This window comes from Xiphophorus hellerii, chromosome 4, assembly GCF_003331165.1.
Source record: "Xiphophorus hellerii strain 12219 chromosome 4, Xiphophorus_hellerii-4.1, whole genome shotgun sequence".
Lineage (NCBI taxonomy): Eukaryota > Metazoa > Chordata > Actinopteri > Cyprinodontiformes > Poeciliidae > Xiphophorus > Xiphophorus hellerii.
In genome coordinates, this window is record NC_045675.1 from 22,067,783 (window position 1) to 22,081,954 (window position 14,172).

A 14,172-nucleotide genomic window follows, 5' to 3' on the forward strand; every position below is an offset into this window, starting at 1 on the left:
TCAGGGGGTCTTTTGTGGGCTCTAGTGTCCCTTATATGAAAGTAGGCTGACAGGAAAGGGGGAAGAAAAAGGGGAAAGACATGTGGCAAATGTTGTGGGGTCCGGGAGTCGAACCCGCGACAGCCGCGTCAAGAACTCAAGGCTTCCAAACGTGGGTCGCGCTATCCCCTACGCCACCACAGCACACCCAGCTTTAGGATTTTTAAAAGACATATCCAAAGAATATTAAATTGTCTAATTGCTGAATTAATTTTTTTAGCTGCCAAACAGTAAATATAGCCTAACATATGCAAAAAAATATTTTATCTTGTGTATCTGCTTAAACTAGCTTCTCCAAAATATTGTTGATTTATTGAAAAAATGAGACAGTAATTATTAAAACTTTTCATTTTCAGATAAAAGAAAAGTTGCAATTATACGATTAATAAGTGATGTTACACTTTCCGATGATTCACAAAGTATACAAATCAAAAGGTTTGACCAAAATGCAGAAGTTGGTGCTTATAAAGTTTGTGCTTCGTTTATATACAGATAAGAAATGAACATAAAAATCAAGAGATACTGACTAAATGACTGCTGTAGGACTTGAATGGTACAAAAAAATGCCAAGATTTGGCATGATTTGACTGGACAGTATGGCCACAACAATACTTTGGCCTGTTCTCTAACTTCCACAGGAGTGCTAAATTGACTGGCATAGAATATTTTCAACCTTAAATACTCGTTCAGGCCTCTCTGCCTGATACAACTGCTCTGCCAGCCTTGACTTTGGCATCAAACTAGCTTCTGGCACTCCAAAGCAAAACAGAGCAAAAAACAACTAGCAGGTAGATGCAAATTCTCGGCCAAAAGCTAGAGAAAATCTTCCTGAGAGAAAGGTGGGATGTTCAGTAAATTCATCGTTCTGCAGTTTTGTGTTATAATCTTGAAATGTAAAATCAAGATTATCATAAAACAAGTGTCATTTCACCACATGCCAAAGGTCCCCCCTTCACCTCCCACGGTCAAGTTATTGCCATTTTGCTGCATTTTGTGTCAAACCTCTTTACTAGGGAAATCAAAATTCTGTTGGTCAATAAAATGCCTTTACAAAAATATCATCCATTGTTATTTTGGCAACATAACAGCACTAATACTGACTGAAACCCAACTTTCACAAGCAGATATTTGATGCTGTGAAAAAGTATTTGTTCTCCTACATATTCACACAAAAGAGCTGTTTGAATTATTTTTATTTCAGGAAAAAGGCTATCAAAATCAAATTCACCCTGTGTGAAAAAGTAATTGGTGGCAACAACAGTCATGAAGTGCCTGCAATCACTAGCAAAATCTTTTACATTGCCATGGAGAAATTCTGACCTACATTTCTTTGCACAATTGTTTTAAACCACTACACTTGATAAGCTACCAATCATGAAAAGGTTCCCACCGTTAGATTTTTTTTCTTTTGTGTGTGTGTTTGTTTTTGTTGCTTTGTGTTTTTTTTCCTACAGCTGTTACTCTTCTCTTTGCAATGCTTCCAGCCTCCATCAAGATTTATCTGAAACATATGTGACAAATCTATACATGTAGATAATTTAACAAAGCTTCCCATCAGAATTTATTTCTTTTAGACCTAATAATATGCAATGTGTGTATCTTCTTTCGATGGATGACTTGTAACCTTTAATGTTCGCCAATGTTTGGATTTATTTAGCTTATAAATGCACTATTAAACAGAATCAGCTGTTTTAAGTGTGCTGTCATGGTTTAGCATCTGTGCATTTTGATTTTGGTTATAGCGGTGTGTATTTGACTCAAATCTTGAGTCATGACTTGCTTTTCAGTTTGCCTGTTTTTACTTTTTCTCAGAATGAGCAGCCAAGCTTGCTTTGCTTTCAGTCTGAAATTGTTAAAGATCAAATCTGCTATTACTTTATGTGGGGGAAAAAAAGCTGCAAAGTTTGCTGCTTTTGTCCAGATTTTGAATGATTGATTACTGTTCGGGCTGCACAGGTGCAGTTGGTAGCACTGTTGCCTTGCAGCAAGAAGGTCCTGGGTTCGATTCCCGGCAGGGGTCTTTCTGCATGGAGTTTGCATGTTCTCCCTGTGCATGTGTGGGTTCTCTCCGGGTACTCCGGTTTCCTCCCACAGTAAAAAACATGACTGTTAGGTTAATTGGTCTCTCTAAATTCTCCCTAGCTGTGAGTGTGTGTGTGCATGGTTGTTTGTCCTGTATGTCTCTGTGTTGCCCTGCGACAGACTGGCGACCTGTCCAGGGTGAACCCCGCCTCTCGCCCGGAACGTAGCTGGAGATAGGCACCAGCAACCCTCCCGACCCCATTAGGGACTAAGGGTGAACAGAAAATGGATGGATGGATGGATGGATGATTACTGTTCACAGCTGCATTAGAGACTTCAACATTATTATAGTAATAAAGAATGGATTTTAAATATTACTCTTAAATGGGTTGTTATCTTTTTTGGACTTTTAAATGCCAATGACTTTGACTATTTTTTATTTTCAAAACTCTTTAACTTGAGACATGTTGCTTTTAGATCTCTTAGCATAATTCATGTTGTGAGTTAGTGAAACAGAATGTTAGTGAAGAATGTTGTCAAATACACATATGGGTTTAATATAGAGGACATTGAAATTTGATTATCTAAAACAAAGTGTCACAAAGAGCAAGAACAGAATTGTGTAAGGGACAAAGAACTGCATGGTAAATAGTAAATATTACTGTGCTGCGAAATTATAAATCTTATAAATAGTTGTTTAGAGTTATTACTCAGTTGTAGCTTCACAATAATTTCTTCAAAAGATCTTTTTTATTGAATCATAAACAGAATTATAAACCCAATACTACCATAGAGGATCCTTGGATCATGATTGTATAACAGACAGCGACAGACTGACTGTGCCTGGCATCTAAAAACTTGTTCTCTTCATGTCTTGTAGACACACTTTGATAAAATTATTAGATCAGAATTTTGTTATTTAAAAGATGAGGACAATGTGATTATACTCAAATTTCTTTATTTTAATGTGTAATTTTACCTCATGGACTGTTTATAACTTAGAAGATAAAGTACGCTTTCCACCAACTGGAAGGTCAGTGGTTTGACCTTCACTGTATAAAATGTATGAATGGGTTAATCTGTACCAGCCTGCAAAGTGCTTTGGCTGGCCTTAACGACACAAGTAGCAAAAATGTCTACTTACAATTATGCAAAATCAATCAAATTACACACACATTTATTTTCTACAGATGTGGCTTTTTGTACTTCAGAAGATAAACAGTGCATTGCGAGAAAACAGATGTCTCCTGTAATCCATTAAAATGAGACACGTTTGTTTGTTTGATAAATGAGAGTCATTGTATTTGAATGATCTCTAACACCATTTGTAACAAGATTGATTTGGCACACAGCTCTCTGTAAAAGCCTTATCTTTGCGAGGAGTTGACAGGCAAAGTAAATTGAACAGTCTTTACCTGCATTGACTTCCAGTAACCTCCTCTTCTTCTGCTGTCTCTCCTGCTTTTCACGCTCAGCCTTCTCCTTTGCGGCCCGTGCTCTCCTCTGCTTCTCCTCCAACTCCCTCTGCCTATAGTTCTCCTTCAGTGCTTGCTGTAAAGGAAGGGGAAAAAAGTGATGAAAAGATGGAGAAAGAGAAAACATGACAGACTGCTAAGTTGGGTTAATTACAGTAGTGTAGGCCCTGTCAAAGGCAAAGGCAGCTGTCAAACCACACAGACGTCTTTATCAGGCACTATTAAAGTCAGATGACGCTTCTAAGGTGAACTGTCACTGTGGTCTTGGCAGACATAAAATGGCTTCACAACAGAGGCTCCAGACGCTAGAGAGTCATAGGACTGCTGGAATAATAATCCTGCAGTTTGCCTCTGGCTCCTTTTATAGACAAAACAACTGATCCTGTTATGCAAAAGAATCTCACAGCTACATTTCAACATTGTTCTCTCCAACCCTTATTTTTAGGGGCAACAGCATCCTTCCTGGTATTCACTTATAGGCTAACGGTTTAAAATAAATTGCTGAACAAATTGTTGTTCCTAAGTCTAGAGATTAACAACATGTTCATCCTCACCTGGTTGCTAATGTGGGAACTTGTAATTGCAATGCTGATAAAGTGAGAAGTAACTTTCAAAAGTGTAACTACAACTGTGCAGCAAATGTAAACACTTTATACTGTTAAGGTTGTGTGAGTGTAAAACCCCTCTGAGTATTTTCTGCAACCAAGAAATTAGTGCCAATAATAAAACACCAACAATGTCAGACAGGACCTCTATTCAATAAATAAGTTGTTAAATATTTAGTTATATACATTTATAGAAGCATATATTAAACAAATTATTGTATAATCATAAACTTTTTCAAATTGTACAATATACATATCTCAATAACATGTAGAAATGAAATAAAAGCATATATAATTATGTTTGTTTTTATAAGTTGTTGTGCATTGAATTATATTATTGGTCTGACTTCCCCATCAAAGTTAGCGAGCGAAGATACAAAACTTCTATACAGGCGAGGTGGCAGGTCTGCAGTTGGTCTCTAGTGACAGTTTCAATCATTTCATTGTTGGCTGTAGTGCAGCACATATCAAAATAATAAATTAATATTGAAATATTTAGTCAGACAATTTAATCACTGACTTTATAAACAATTTTAATCAACAGGCACTTTAAACAATTTAAAGTTTTAATTATTGATTTATATATTTAGCTCTTTAATTGTAAGTTTAATGAACTATTAACCAGCCTGTATGAATATCATTAACATTTTTGTACTTGTTTAGTTTTACCTAAACTATTATTCTAATTTGACAAATTATGCATAGCATGTCTAGCCTTTGACAGATCTAAATCTCAATTACATTGGAACAAAATGGTTTTGATTTTTTTTTTTTTAAATAGCTGAAGCTTGAAGTCCTACATAGTATACTACAGAATAGTATTTCAAAAAAAAGAAAATTTGTTTTGTAGTAAATATACATTCAGTTGCTGGTAGCTGGAGGCCTTTGTGTGAGTGTAAAGTAAAATGACATTGCAAAATAATGCAAGACATGGTACACAAGCACTTCTAAATCCAACCTGTCCAAGTAGAATGATACAGAAGATAACCTCCATACATCAAACCAAAGAGGAAACGGGCTCTGTAATCTCTATTGTTAAAATTTCTACAATGTCAATAGCTCAATAATCCCCCAGCAAGAGATATACTGCATATGATTTAATAGAGTGGTGGCCAGACTGCCATCCTGATCAATAGCCTGTCACTGAAAGCGAGGAGGTCTGGGTTTTCATCTAACATCCGACTCCTCCCCCTGAATCACCCCTCCTGCTGTAGTTATACAGCCCATCGTGAGTGGCACGAATAAGAAAGAATAATAATGATGCTAAGACTACATAAAAGGATGTGCAGTTAAAAAAAAAAGAAACACATGCTTAACACTCTACTGTAGTATGCAGAAAAACTCAAGTGGCACATTAAAAAGGGATAGTTGTTTATTGATGCCAGCTGACAATCTCCAAATATGACTGCATCAAAGTGACCACTGTTAGAAATAGCACAGTCAACTCGAATTCAAAAACAGTTCAGCGTGATCAGTATAACGTCAACAAACCACTTGCAGAGAAATTGCAACCTGAACAAGACAAACATATAAACCTTTCAAATTACCGCTCTTAATCTGTACTTCAAAACTGTGTTTTCTAAAGCTGGGGTGAGTAAATCAACTATTGCATAATGCATACTATTAAATATCTACACAATATGGCCTCCTTTACATGTTAACTGTAGGTTGTTTTATCAGCAGATTGACCTAAAAGCACTGTGCTCCCTGTCTCTCTGCTAAATCAGTAAGGTACAGTTAAAGATGAATATAGGTGCTCTCTGCTATTTATCATCAAGAGCACAGAAAGGAAAAAAAAATACCATAGAGAATTGGAAACAACTTGGCAGAAAGCTGGGGCTTAGGTAAATAAAGAAATAAAGAATTTGGTGCAGAGCTATTCATCACTTTGTGGAACAGTTGAAAATTTGATTTTTTTTTTCATGCAATTCCAAACTTGAAGAATCATAATAGTTTAAGACAAAGTGTGTAATCAGGGTCCTAAAACGTTCCTATCATTAAACCTGACAGTTTAAATAAGGTATAATGACATACAAGCTTCTATTAAACCACAAGTCATGTGGGAATGAGTCTTAATATCAGCATGCTACAAAGACTGTGTTTAACTTAACAGTAATGAGCATGGTTATCAGCATCACAAACATTACTGCTAATTAGATTTATTATACCATTTTATTTAAAGCAACTTGCAGCCGGGGAACACTGTCACATACTGATAAGCGTATCAGAGAAACTGAGGAGTTCAGTGTTTCGCTAAAAAATAATCTGGCACATGATAGCACCACTGTAGGAAGCCCACATCTACCTGGAATCTGACCTGTCTACGGTTGAGGAACAGATCTTTATTTGCAGGGTTTCCCCCAGTGTTTTATAAGCCTGGCGGGCCACCAGGCTTCATTTGTGCCCCCACCAGGCTAAGCATTGCTTATTTATTTAAGTCTTTTTAAAATGTTTGCATTTTTTTAAGACTTTACAGTTGGTGTTCAGGTGTTAATCTTCCAATCTTTCAATAACGCATAAATATCAAGTGATATTTTCAAATTTCCTGTCAACTTTTAACATTTTTTAACTCAAAAACATGACAGATGGCTTGATGAATGACTGCCCCATCACCCAACCACCGGCCGTAGCAAGTTTTCTGGGGGAAACCTCGATTTGGTTTCAGTAAGAGAGTACGGTTGTGGCAGCATCATCATGCTAAGGGGTATTATATAACTTGAGCTTCTGGCTACCTGGTCACGACTATCTGACCCTCTGATTAGCTCTGCTTTATTCAAAATACTACTTTTCTAAACTGATGGGTCCTAAAAGGGTTTATGAACAAAAATTTTGGAAACTTATCTATGTACGAAGATAGTAGTTCTAACAATTTCCCATATTGAGGTCAAGGAGTTTAGTAAATTTTAGAATTTAGATTTTGACCTAAAATGTTTACACACTTACAAAAGCAAAATAAGTTACATTCTCAGTACAGTTTGTAGAAGAGGTTTGAAAATACAAATGACAGTCTCCAATTTGAAAGGAAGGTAGTTCAGCTCAAAGGACATGAGGAAGATGAATGCCAAATTACTGTGATTGAAGCTATTCACAGCTCTCTTTTTAACTATTTTTAAATGAAGGCCTCTGTGTCATAAATTTTCCTCTGAAATGATGGAATGACTATTGGTTGTTCATGGCAACAATTTCTTCACAAGAGAACTTTGCAATAAACGAGAATTTGATTTGGTACAGTAAAGCGGAGGCAAACACTAAGAGAGGGTGACAGAGGAGTCATTTAATACTGAATAGATTTTCAGTAACAATTAGGACCAGCTCACACCTACACATGCTTGCTAGTTCTGAAAATGTTTCAGTGCTTTAGCGCTCCCCACCTTCTAAAGAATTATGACCTTAAACAGAGAAACAGAACCCTTATTCAAACAATTTTGTCAAAGATTTTACACATCATCACTTATTTATTAAGAAAAATGATTCATTGGTACAATGTGTATCTTAATCCTTCAACTTGTCTCTGTCCTTTAACTAGATAGATAGCACCCAATGATTAGACCCAGGGTTTTGTACTACACTAAAGGTTGAATGTTCATCTTCATTTTGTGAGCAGCTTCGAAGATAAGCAACTGGAAAATGATTTAATGCAAAAAGTTTGAGTTGTTAAAGTTAAATTCTTTTTGGAACACACTGCATTTTCCATTTCATCCCTCACATACCCACATCTTTTTGTAAGTGAGTGGTTCTCATTATGTGATGCTCAAAGACTATTATTTCATACAATGACCAAGCACATAAATTGCTTAAGTTAACATGGGTTACTTGATGATATAACTATTCAAAGTTCTGAAATCATCTGCCATTCATCATTTTAATCCAATAGTGTTGCGAAAAAATGTGATTTCTTTTTTTTTCTCAAAGCTTGTAAATACAGTTTGGTTTTTTTATCACCTTTTATAAGCAGAATGAGCGTGTGCTGGTGTACTTTGGTAAATGTTTGCCCTCTTGCCCTCTGCCTAGTATCTTATGTTGTTGTGCATATTGCCTTTTAGGGTTACAACCTTTAGACAAGAGATCTGTAGTCAACAGCCAATGACAATGTGCAGATGTGAGGACAATAAATATATGGCAATCAAGTTGCATCAGTCTTTCTCATCTCTGCTCTCAGTGTCAACAAGGTGGAGGTCTGAATAGCTGAGCCGCACACGCCAGGCATCATAAAGCAGAGCAGAGTAATCAGGTGTTCAAACTGAATGCAGCCATGTGGTAAAACCTTCCTGCATTACAAGGTGGAGGTGTCCCTGTCCTTATTTGTGCTTTAGAACCACAGTAGTCTCACAGCAGCAGGACTTTCACTAAATTAGATTTAGGATGCATCATTAACTGCATTGTCTGAACCAACTTCGATTTTGTTACACTTTGAGCTAGTGGGAAAAAGGACCCAAGTTAAAACACTTAGTACAATTTTGCACTTATTATTTAATGTCATTCTGAATTGGTCACTGGTCATTTTTGACCAAGAAATCCTCATCATGTTCTCCAAGCTTCTGTCAAATCTGCTTACTTAATTTGCATTCATCAATATTTTGAGACTTTTAGTGCATTTTGTAATTTTCATGAAGACATCCAGGAAACATTTATTTTCTGACTTCAAATTCATTAATCTCTCTTTTGTCAAGACATTCTTTTATGAACATAAAATGAATGCTACCACATTATATACATTCTGTTATATTTTCAATATATATTATTTAAAAGAAAGAGAGAAAGAAAAAAAATAACTAGCTCACTAAGATAACTGCCCTCTGCTTTTCTTCATCACTGCAAGTCTGCTTCACCATCTTCCTCTCCTGGATGTCCACTATTAGATACGCTCAATTGGATTTCTGTCAGATGTGCGGGCCTCGCCCTGGGTCTTCTTCCTACGGGTGACTGCACTTGCTGCATGCGTGCACAAGTATGTGTATGTCTTTGAGCTTCGTGTGCAAATAAAACCAAACTGAGCAGCTCTTCCTATAAAACCGGCCCAAATGAAACAACATCCACACACTAACAAACTATACAAGCATACATGCTTTACGAATTTAATACACACATTCAAGGGCTCAGTTTGCTTTGGGGATAAGACTGGAGACAGCACAAAGCTATTAGCATGGGCCTTGGCACAGTGGGGTATATGCTGACACAGGTTTGACCGAGAGGTTACGATGCGGAGATTTACTGTATGCCTGTGTTCGCTGACCTGGCCATGGCATTTCCCAAGACATGTCTGTGTGATGTGACAATTTGTACGAAATGCTGAGGGTGTAAGCTGCTTGTGCCTTGACCTATCACAGGGAAATAAATAGCTACCTTGGGAGTGTTGATCTTATAATGCAGGTCTTTATAACACTTGGCTTGTTCACCTTTCACAAGCAGAGTCATTAACCGTTATGTTTGGTCAGAGCATAAAAGCTAAAGGAGGACACAATGCCAAGAGATGGCACTAAATGGCTGAAACCATAGCCAAAGAACTGGTTTAATTTTCTACAGTTAATTAGCTGATAAAAACTGTACATTGTGAATGCATAGGTCTTGGTTGTTAATTTATTTATATGTTGTTAATTCAAATCTACACCAAACTAACCTATGCAAGTATTTTTTTAAAAACTAAACATCAACACATTTGTATTGTTAACATTAACATTCAACTGTGAATTTTTCAAGCATAAAAATGATCTAAGGCTGTGGAAATAAATCAATGTGTCTACACATAATTGCCTCTTAAAATGTCTGAAAAAATTAGGGCTAGTTTTTGATGTTCCATTTTTACAATGTTGAAACTAAAAAAGGGAATGAATTCTCTATTGCACGTTCACTTGAGCAAAAGTATATACAATTTATTGTGACAACTCTAAAGGAGGAGTCAGAGGGCTTATGTTCTGGCCCAAGGGAGTACATGAATTTTCCAAAATTTGGATAATAAGACTCAACTAAAAGAAAAAAAAAAAAAACATCTCTACGGTATAAAAAGGGCATGGAATCCATTAGTGTCTTTAGGGTAAATGTTAAGTTTGGGGCAGTGCAAGAACTTTAGTCGCTTAATTAGCTACTAATTTATGTCATGTTCAGTGACCTATGCTACTAATCCCCCTGATTTAACACAGTGGGTCAGCACAAATTCAGACCTCAAAGCAGCACCACATAAATAAGTCTAAGGAGCAGAGCAATAATATAAATGCCTGGTTGAGAGTGAACAAAGCATTGCTCACATTGTTCTGCTCAACACTGCATATTAGAATATTAAGGTTATGAAATCGTACAAGATGTTGTTTGTGTCCCATTTTTATAATTACAGTGCAACAGCAGATTTTTTTCATATCTATCACAATACTGCTGAAGATTAGGATTGTTTGGTGCCCATATGCAAGCAGGACAATTCAGTAAAATGTGGAAACAACTTAAGGAAGTCACAATCAAAATAAAGAAAGTGAGCCACCGTTACGTACTGACTGAATAAATTGTTTTAGAATAAAGAACTGTTTTGTCAAAGGCTTTCATAAACATTACAAAAAAGGAGTGGGGAGCTAAATGCAAAGGACTGTTCCAGTGTTTGATTTAGCATACTTACTGTGAACATGGAACGGAAGTTGCTGAGGTCGGTGAACAACTCCTCCACAGACGTCTTCTTGGGATCAACAGCAAAGTACTCCAGCAGGTTCTGATACATGGTCTCCATATTGCTGTGCATGATCGCCAGCTTTCCATACTGTTCCTGAGCCACTTTGCTGAAGCTGTAATGGGGTGTATGTCAAGGTCAACAAGACATCCATCACATATTAGGGCATTCATCCAATGCTGATCAGAGGATTCTGTAGGTGGACAGCAAAGACGAAAACATTTGCTGCGGTTTTTTGGAATGTGAGGAAATCAGTCAGATGTAAACTGTGATGTTGCCATTAGTGGCTCGGATACAGTCTGTCAGGTTGCTTTCACAGTGTGTTCGCACCCCTGCAGCCTACACCATCAATGTTCAGCTTCTGGCAAGTGTCTTAATATATCTCACACACATAACCGTTAACATAAACTCAAGCTAAGAAAAAGGTAGCACGGTCAAATATGCAGAAAACACTGAAATTCTCAGCTTTGCTGCATTGAGCACTGATTTTATAGAATGTAATATTTATGTAATTCTCACTTTCATGAGGGTGTCATTTTGAAGCCCACCCAAAAGCTGCAACATGTGCTCACACTGTCTATGTAAAACTTTTAAGCACCAATATGTCTTTGCATCTTAAAGTGATTTTAAAGCAGTGAAATGATCCCTTATTAAAGAAAAGTCTAATAACTACAGCAGCCTCCAATGGCTTTAAGTCGCTTGCAGGATATGACTGAAACATCTTCACAAATTCACCCAGGTGAGGCAAGGAAAAGGATAGCTTCTTATTCTTTGGCGTGTTTGTGTGAAGAAGGAGACAAATATTGTAATAGCTCTGTCAACGTGTGCCGTAGAGGTGTCAGTGTGGGAGCGAAAGCGCTGAAAAGCACCGTGCCAACCATCAGGGCATGCAGTACTGTGGAGGAAAGTCTGACTCCATGCACACCTCTAAAATAATTTCTGAAATGCATATTTCTGTCTATCATTTTCACATGCTTACCATTGTGAGCTGAAAGTCAAAACTTCTGCAGCGTTACAAAAAAAATAAATAAATCCACATCGCCGTCAGTTTCATATTTTTGAAAATTTCAGATTATGTTTCCTTGAAACATCCTGAATAGGCAATCAACAACGTAATGGCTACCACTGTCATCTAATGGCAGATAAGAAGCAGGACTGTGAGTGTGGTGTCATACAAGTGTGTGTGGGCAGCATTCTGGCTGATTTTGCACCTTCATTATAGCTCAATTGATGGACCTATTTGAGGTTTGGCTCCAGCTGAATCTGGCTGACGATGAGACTACCTATTCACAGCTGGATAAATGCTGTTCGATAGGCTCTCCGCCCAGACAGACTTGTCAGTAATATGTTTCCAAGCCAGAATGTGAGGAAATTTAAGGAATTAGGGAGGTCAGTAGGAAGAAGAAGAAAAGAGAGGAAAAAAAAAAAGCTACGAGTTGAGAGTGATAAGTGTTGTGGAGTGTAATATCTGTCCTCTTTTTGTTCCCCCATCTCCTGACTTCTTTCCTGTTCGAGAGAAACCCGCAGCTCTCCGCAACTCAATTTCAAGGCCTTCTTTCCCTCGAGATTTTCCACTTACCCCCCCCACCCACCCGGTTCCATCATTCTTCAGTTTCCATTTCTCCATCCCCGTTCTGTTTTTGTCATGATCTGATCTGCCACCTTTACAAGCCTGAGCTCAGATTCAGATGTGCAACACCAGCCCTGATGACCCAGTAACTGTGTACTTAAGAGGGGCGAAAAGTGAAAAGGAAATTTTCACCTGAGACATCCTGCAGCCTCTCATGTTTGGCCCGACAAAGATGTACTAAAGAGTAGACAAAAAGTAGTAATTCTCAGAAATACTACTCATAATTCTGAGAATTTTCTTCAAACCACACTGGTGGCAGGATCATCTGTCACACATCTTAGAAAGAATATTTTTTAAGAGGCTCACTCTGAACAATAACAAAAACGTCCTCAAGATGAATTGAAAAACATTATTTGCTTTCACTGAAAACTGACAGACATTCAGTAACGATCACAAGATGGAGCATACTTTAAAGAGCATCATTGCACAAAAATGACTGACCTTTGGATAATGTGAGTAAAAGAAAGAGGTAAAAATATAAATTATTTCTAGATAGTTGAGAGACTTGTACTTGAAGCTCTAAATCAATACTGTATAACAGTATCTGGCTAATGTTCAATAAAATTATTATTTTTATATGCCATGTTACAACCTCTTTGTACTTCATGTGAAACATACATACGACATGAAATGAATAATAATATTAAAGAGAAAGGGATATGACACATGGTTTCCTTTATTCCTTTTTTTTTTTAAACAAAGAAAAATCTGAAAAATCAGCCACGGGCACCCTCAGTCTACAATTTATACTCTCTCTCCAATTAGATAAAAAGCATCTTTTAACAACAAGTTCAGTGTTCTTGCCACATATTTTCAGGTGGACTTAGGACTGGACTTTGACTGAACCACACAACACATAATGTGATTTGATTTAAATCACTCCATTTAAGGTCTGACTGTTTAAAGTTATTTTTGATATTCTGAAAGTTTAATCTAGACCCCACTCTTAACTTTTTACAGGATCAGGTTTTCTTCCAGGACTGTCATGTATTTAGTACAGCCCATCAGATCTGACCAACTACCCTGTCCTCACTGAGCAAAGCATCCCAACCTGACCCTTCCAGGGATGCTGAGTTCAGGATGATGTGCAGAGTTAGTTATACGTCTCACATTCTGTTCTGGATAAATACTAAATACCTCAGTTTTGGTCTCATCCAAGCAGAGCACCGTCTTCCATTGATTGCGTCAATGTGGCTTGTGGGAAACTGCAGACATAAATTCTGATGGCTTTTAATAAAAATGACTATTGCAAGGTTACCCCAACTCTGCCCCGCACTAGATATCATTTAGGGATACCAAAATGAAGAAATAAAATAAAAAAATAAAAAATAGAAAATATATGTATTGCTGAGGTTATCATTCAAACTACTTCTCAATCCAATGATTCTAAAAACGGTTGTAAACGGCATAATGGAGATGCATTGTTGTGATGACGTGTTGCATCTCGGAAAAAGCAGGAACTTCTTCAAGAGACATAGGCCAATTACAAGGCAACACGTTGTGAAGTCAAATTTCTTTAATTTAATTTATAATTTATTTTAAATGCTGTGTGTATTTGTGATACACACTGTATTATCATAACTGGAGGTAATATAGTTACTTGCTATTTTATAGCGCAATGTACCTGAAAAATACATAATACTTCACCTTAAAGCCCCTCCACACACCATGCAAGTACAAAAATACAACAGTGATGGTTGCTTGAAATTCATTTTGTCTAAGTTGCTCTCAAGTTCTCTGCTAACTACTTCA

The 14,172-nt window shown here is 37.1% G+C and overlaps 1 protein-coding gene across 2 annotated transcripts in view; it reads right to left on the reverse strand.

Annotated features, from left to right (window-relative positions):
• Nucleotides 1–14,172, reverse strand: part of LOC116719126 (protein diaphanous homolog 3-like) — a 168,245-nt gene that overhangs the window by 66,495 nt on the left and 87,578 nt on the right. For both annotated transcript variants that reach the window (XM_032561519.1, XM_032561518.1), the window contains 2 exons: nt 10,743–10,907; nt 3,477–3,612 (listed from right to left, as the gene is read on the reverse strand). In XM_032561519.1, coding sequence (XP_032417410.1) covers nt 3,477–3,612; nt 10,743–10,907 — 301 coding nt within the window. The remainder of the gene's footprint in view (nt 1–3,476; nt 3,613–10,742; nt 10,908–14,172) is intronic.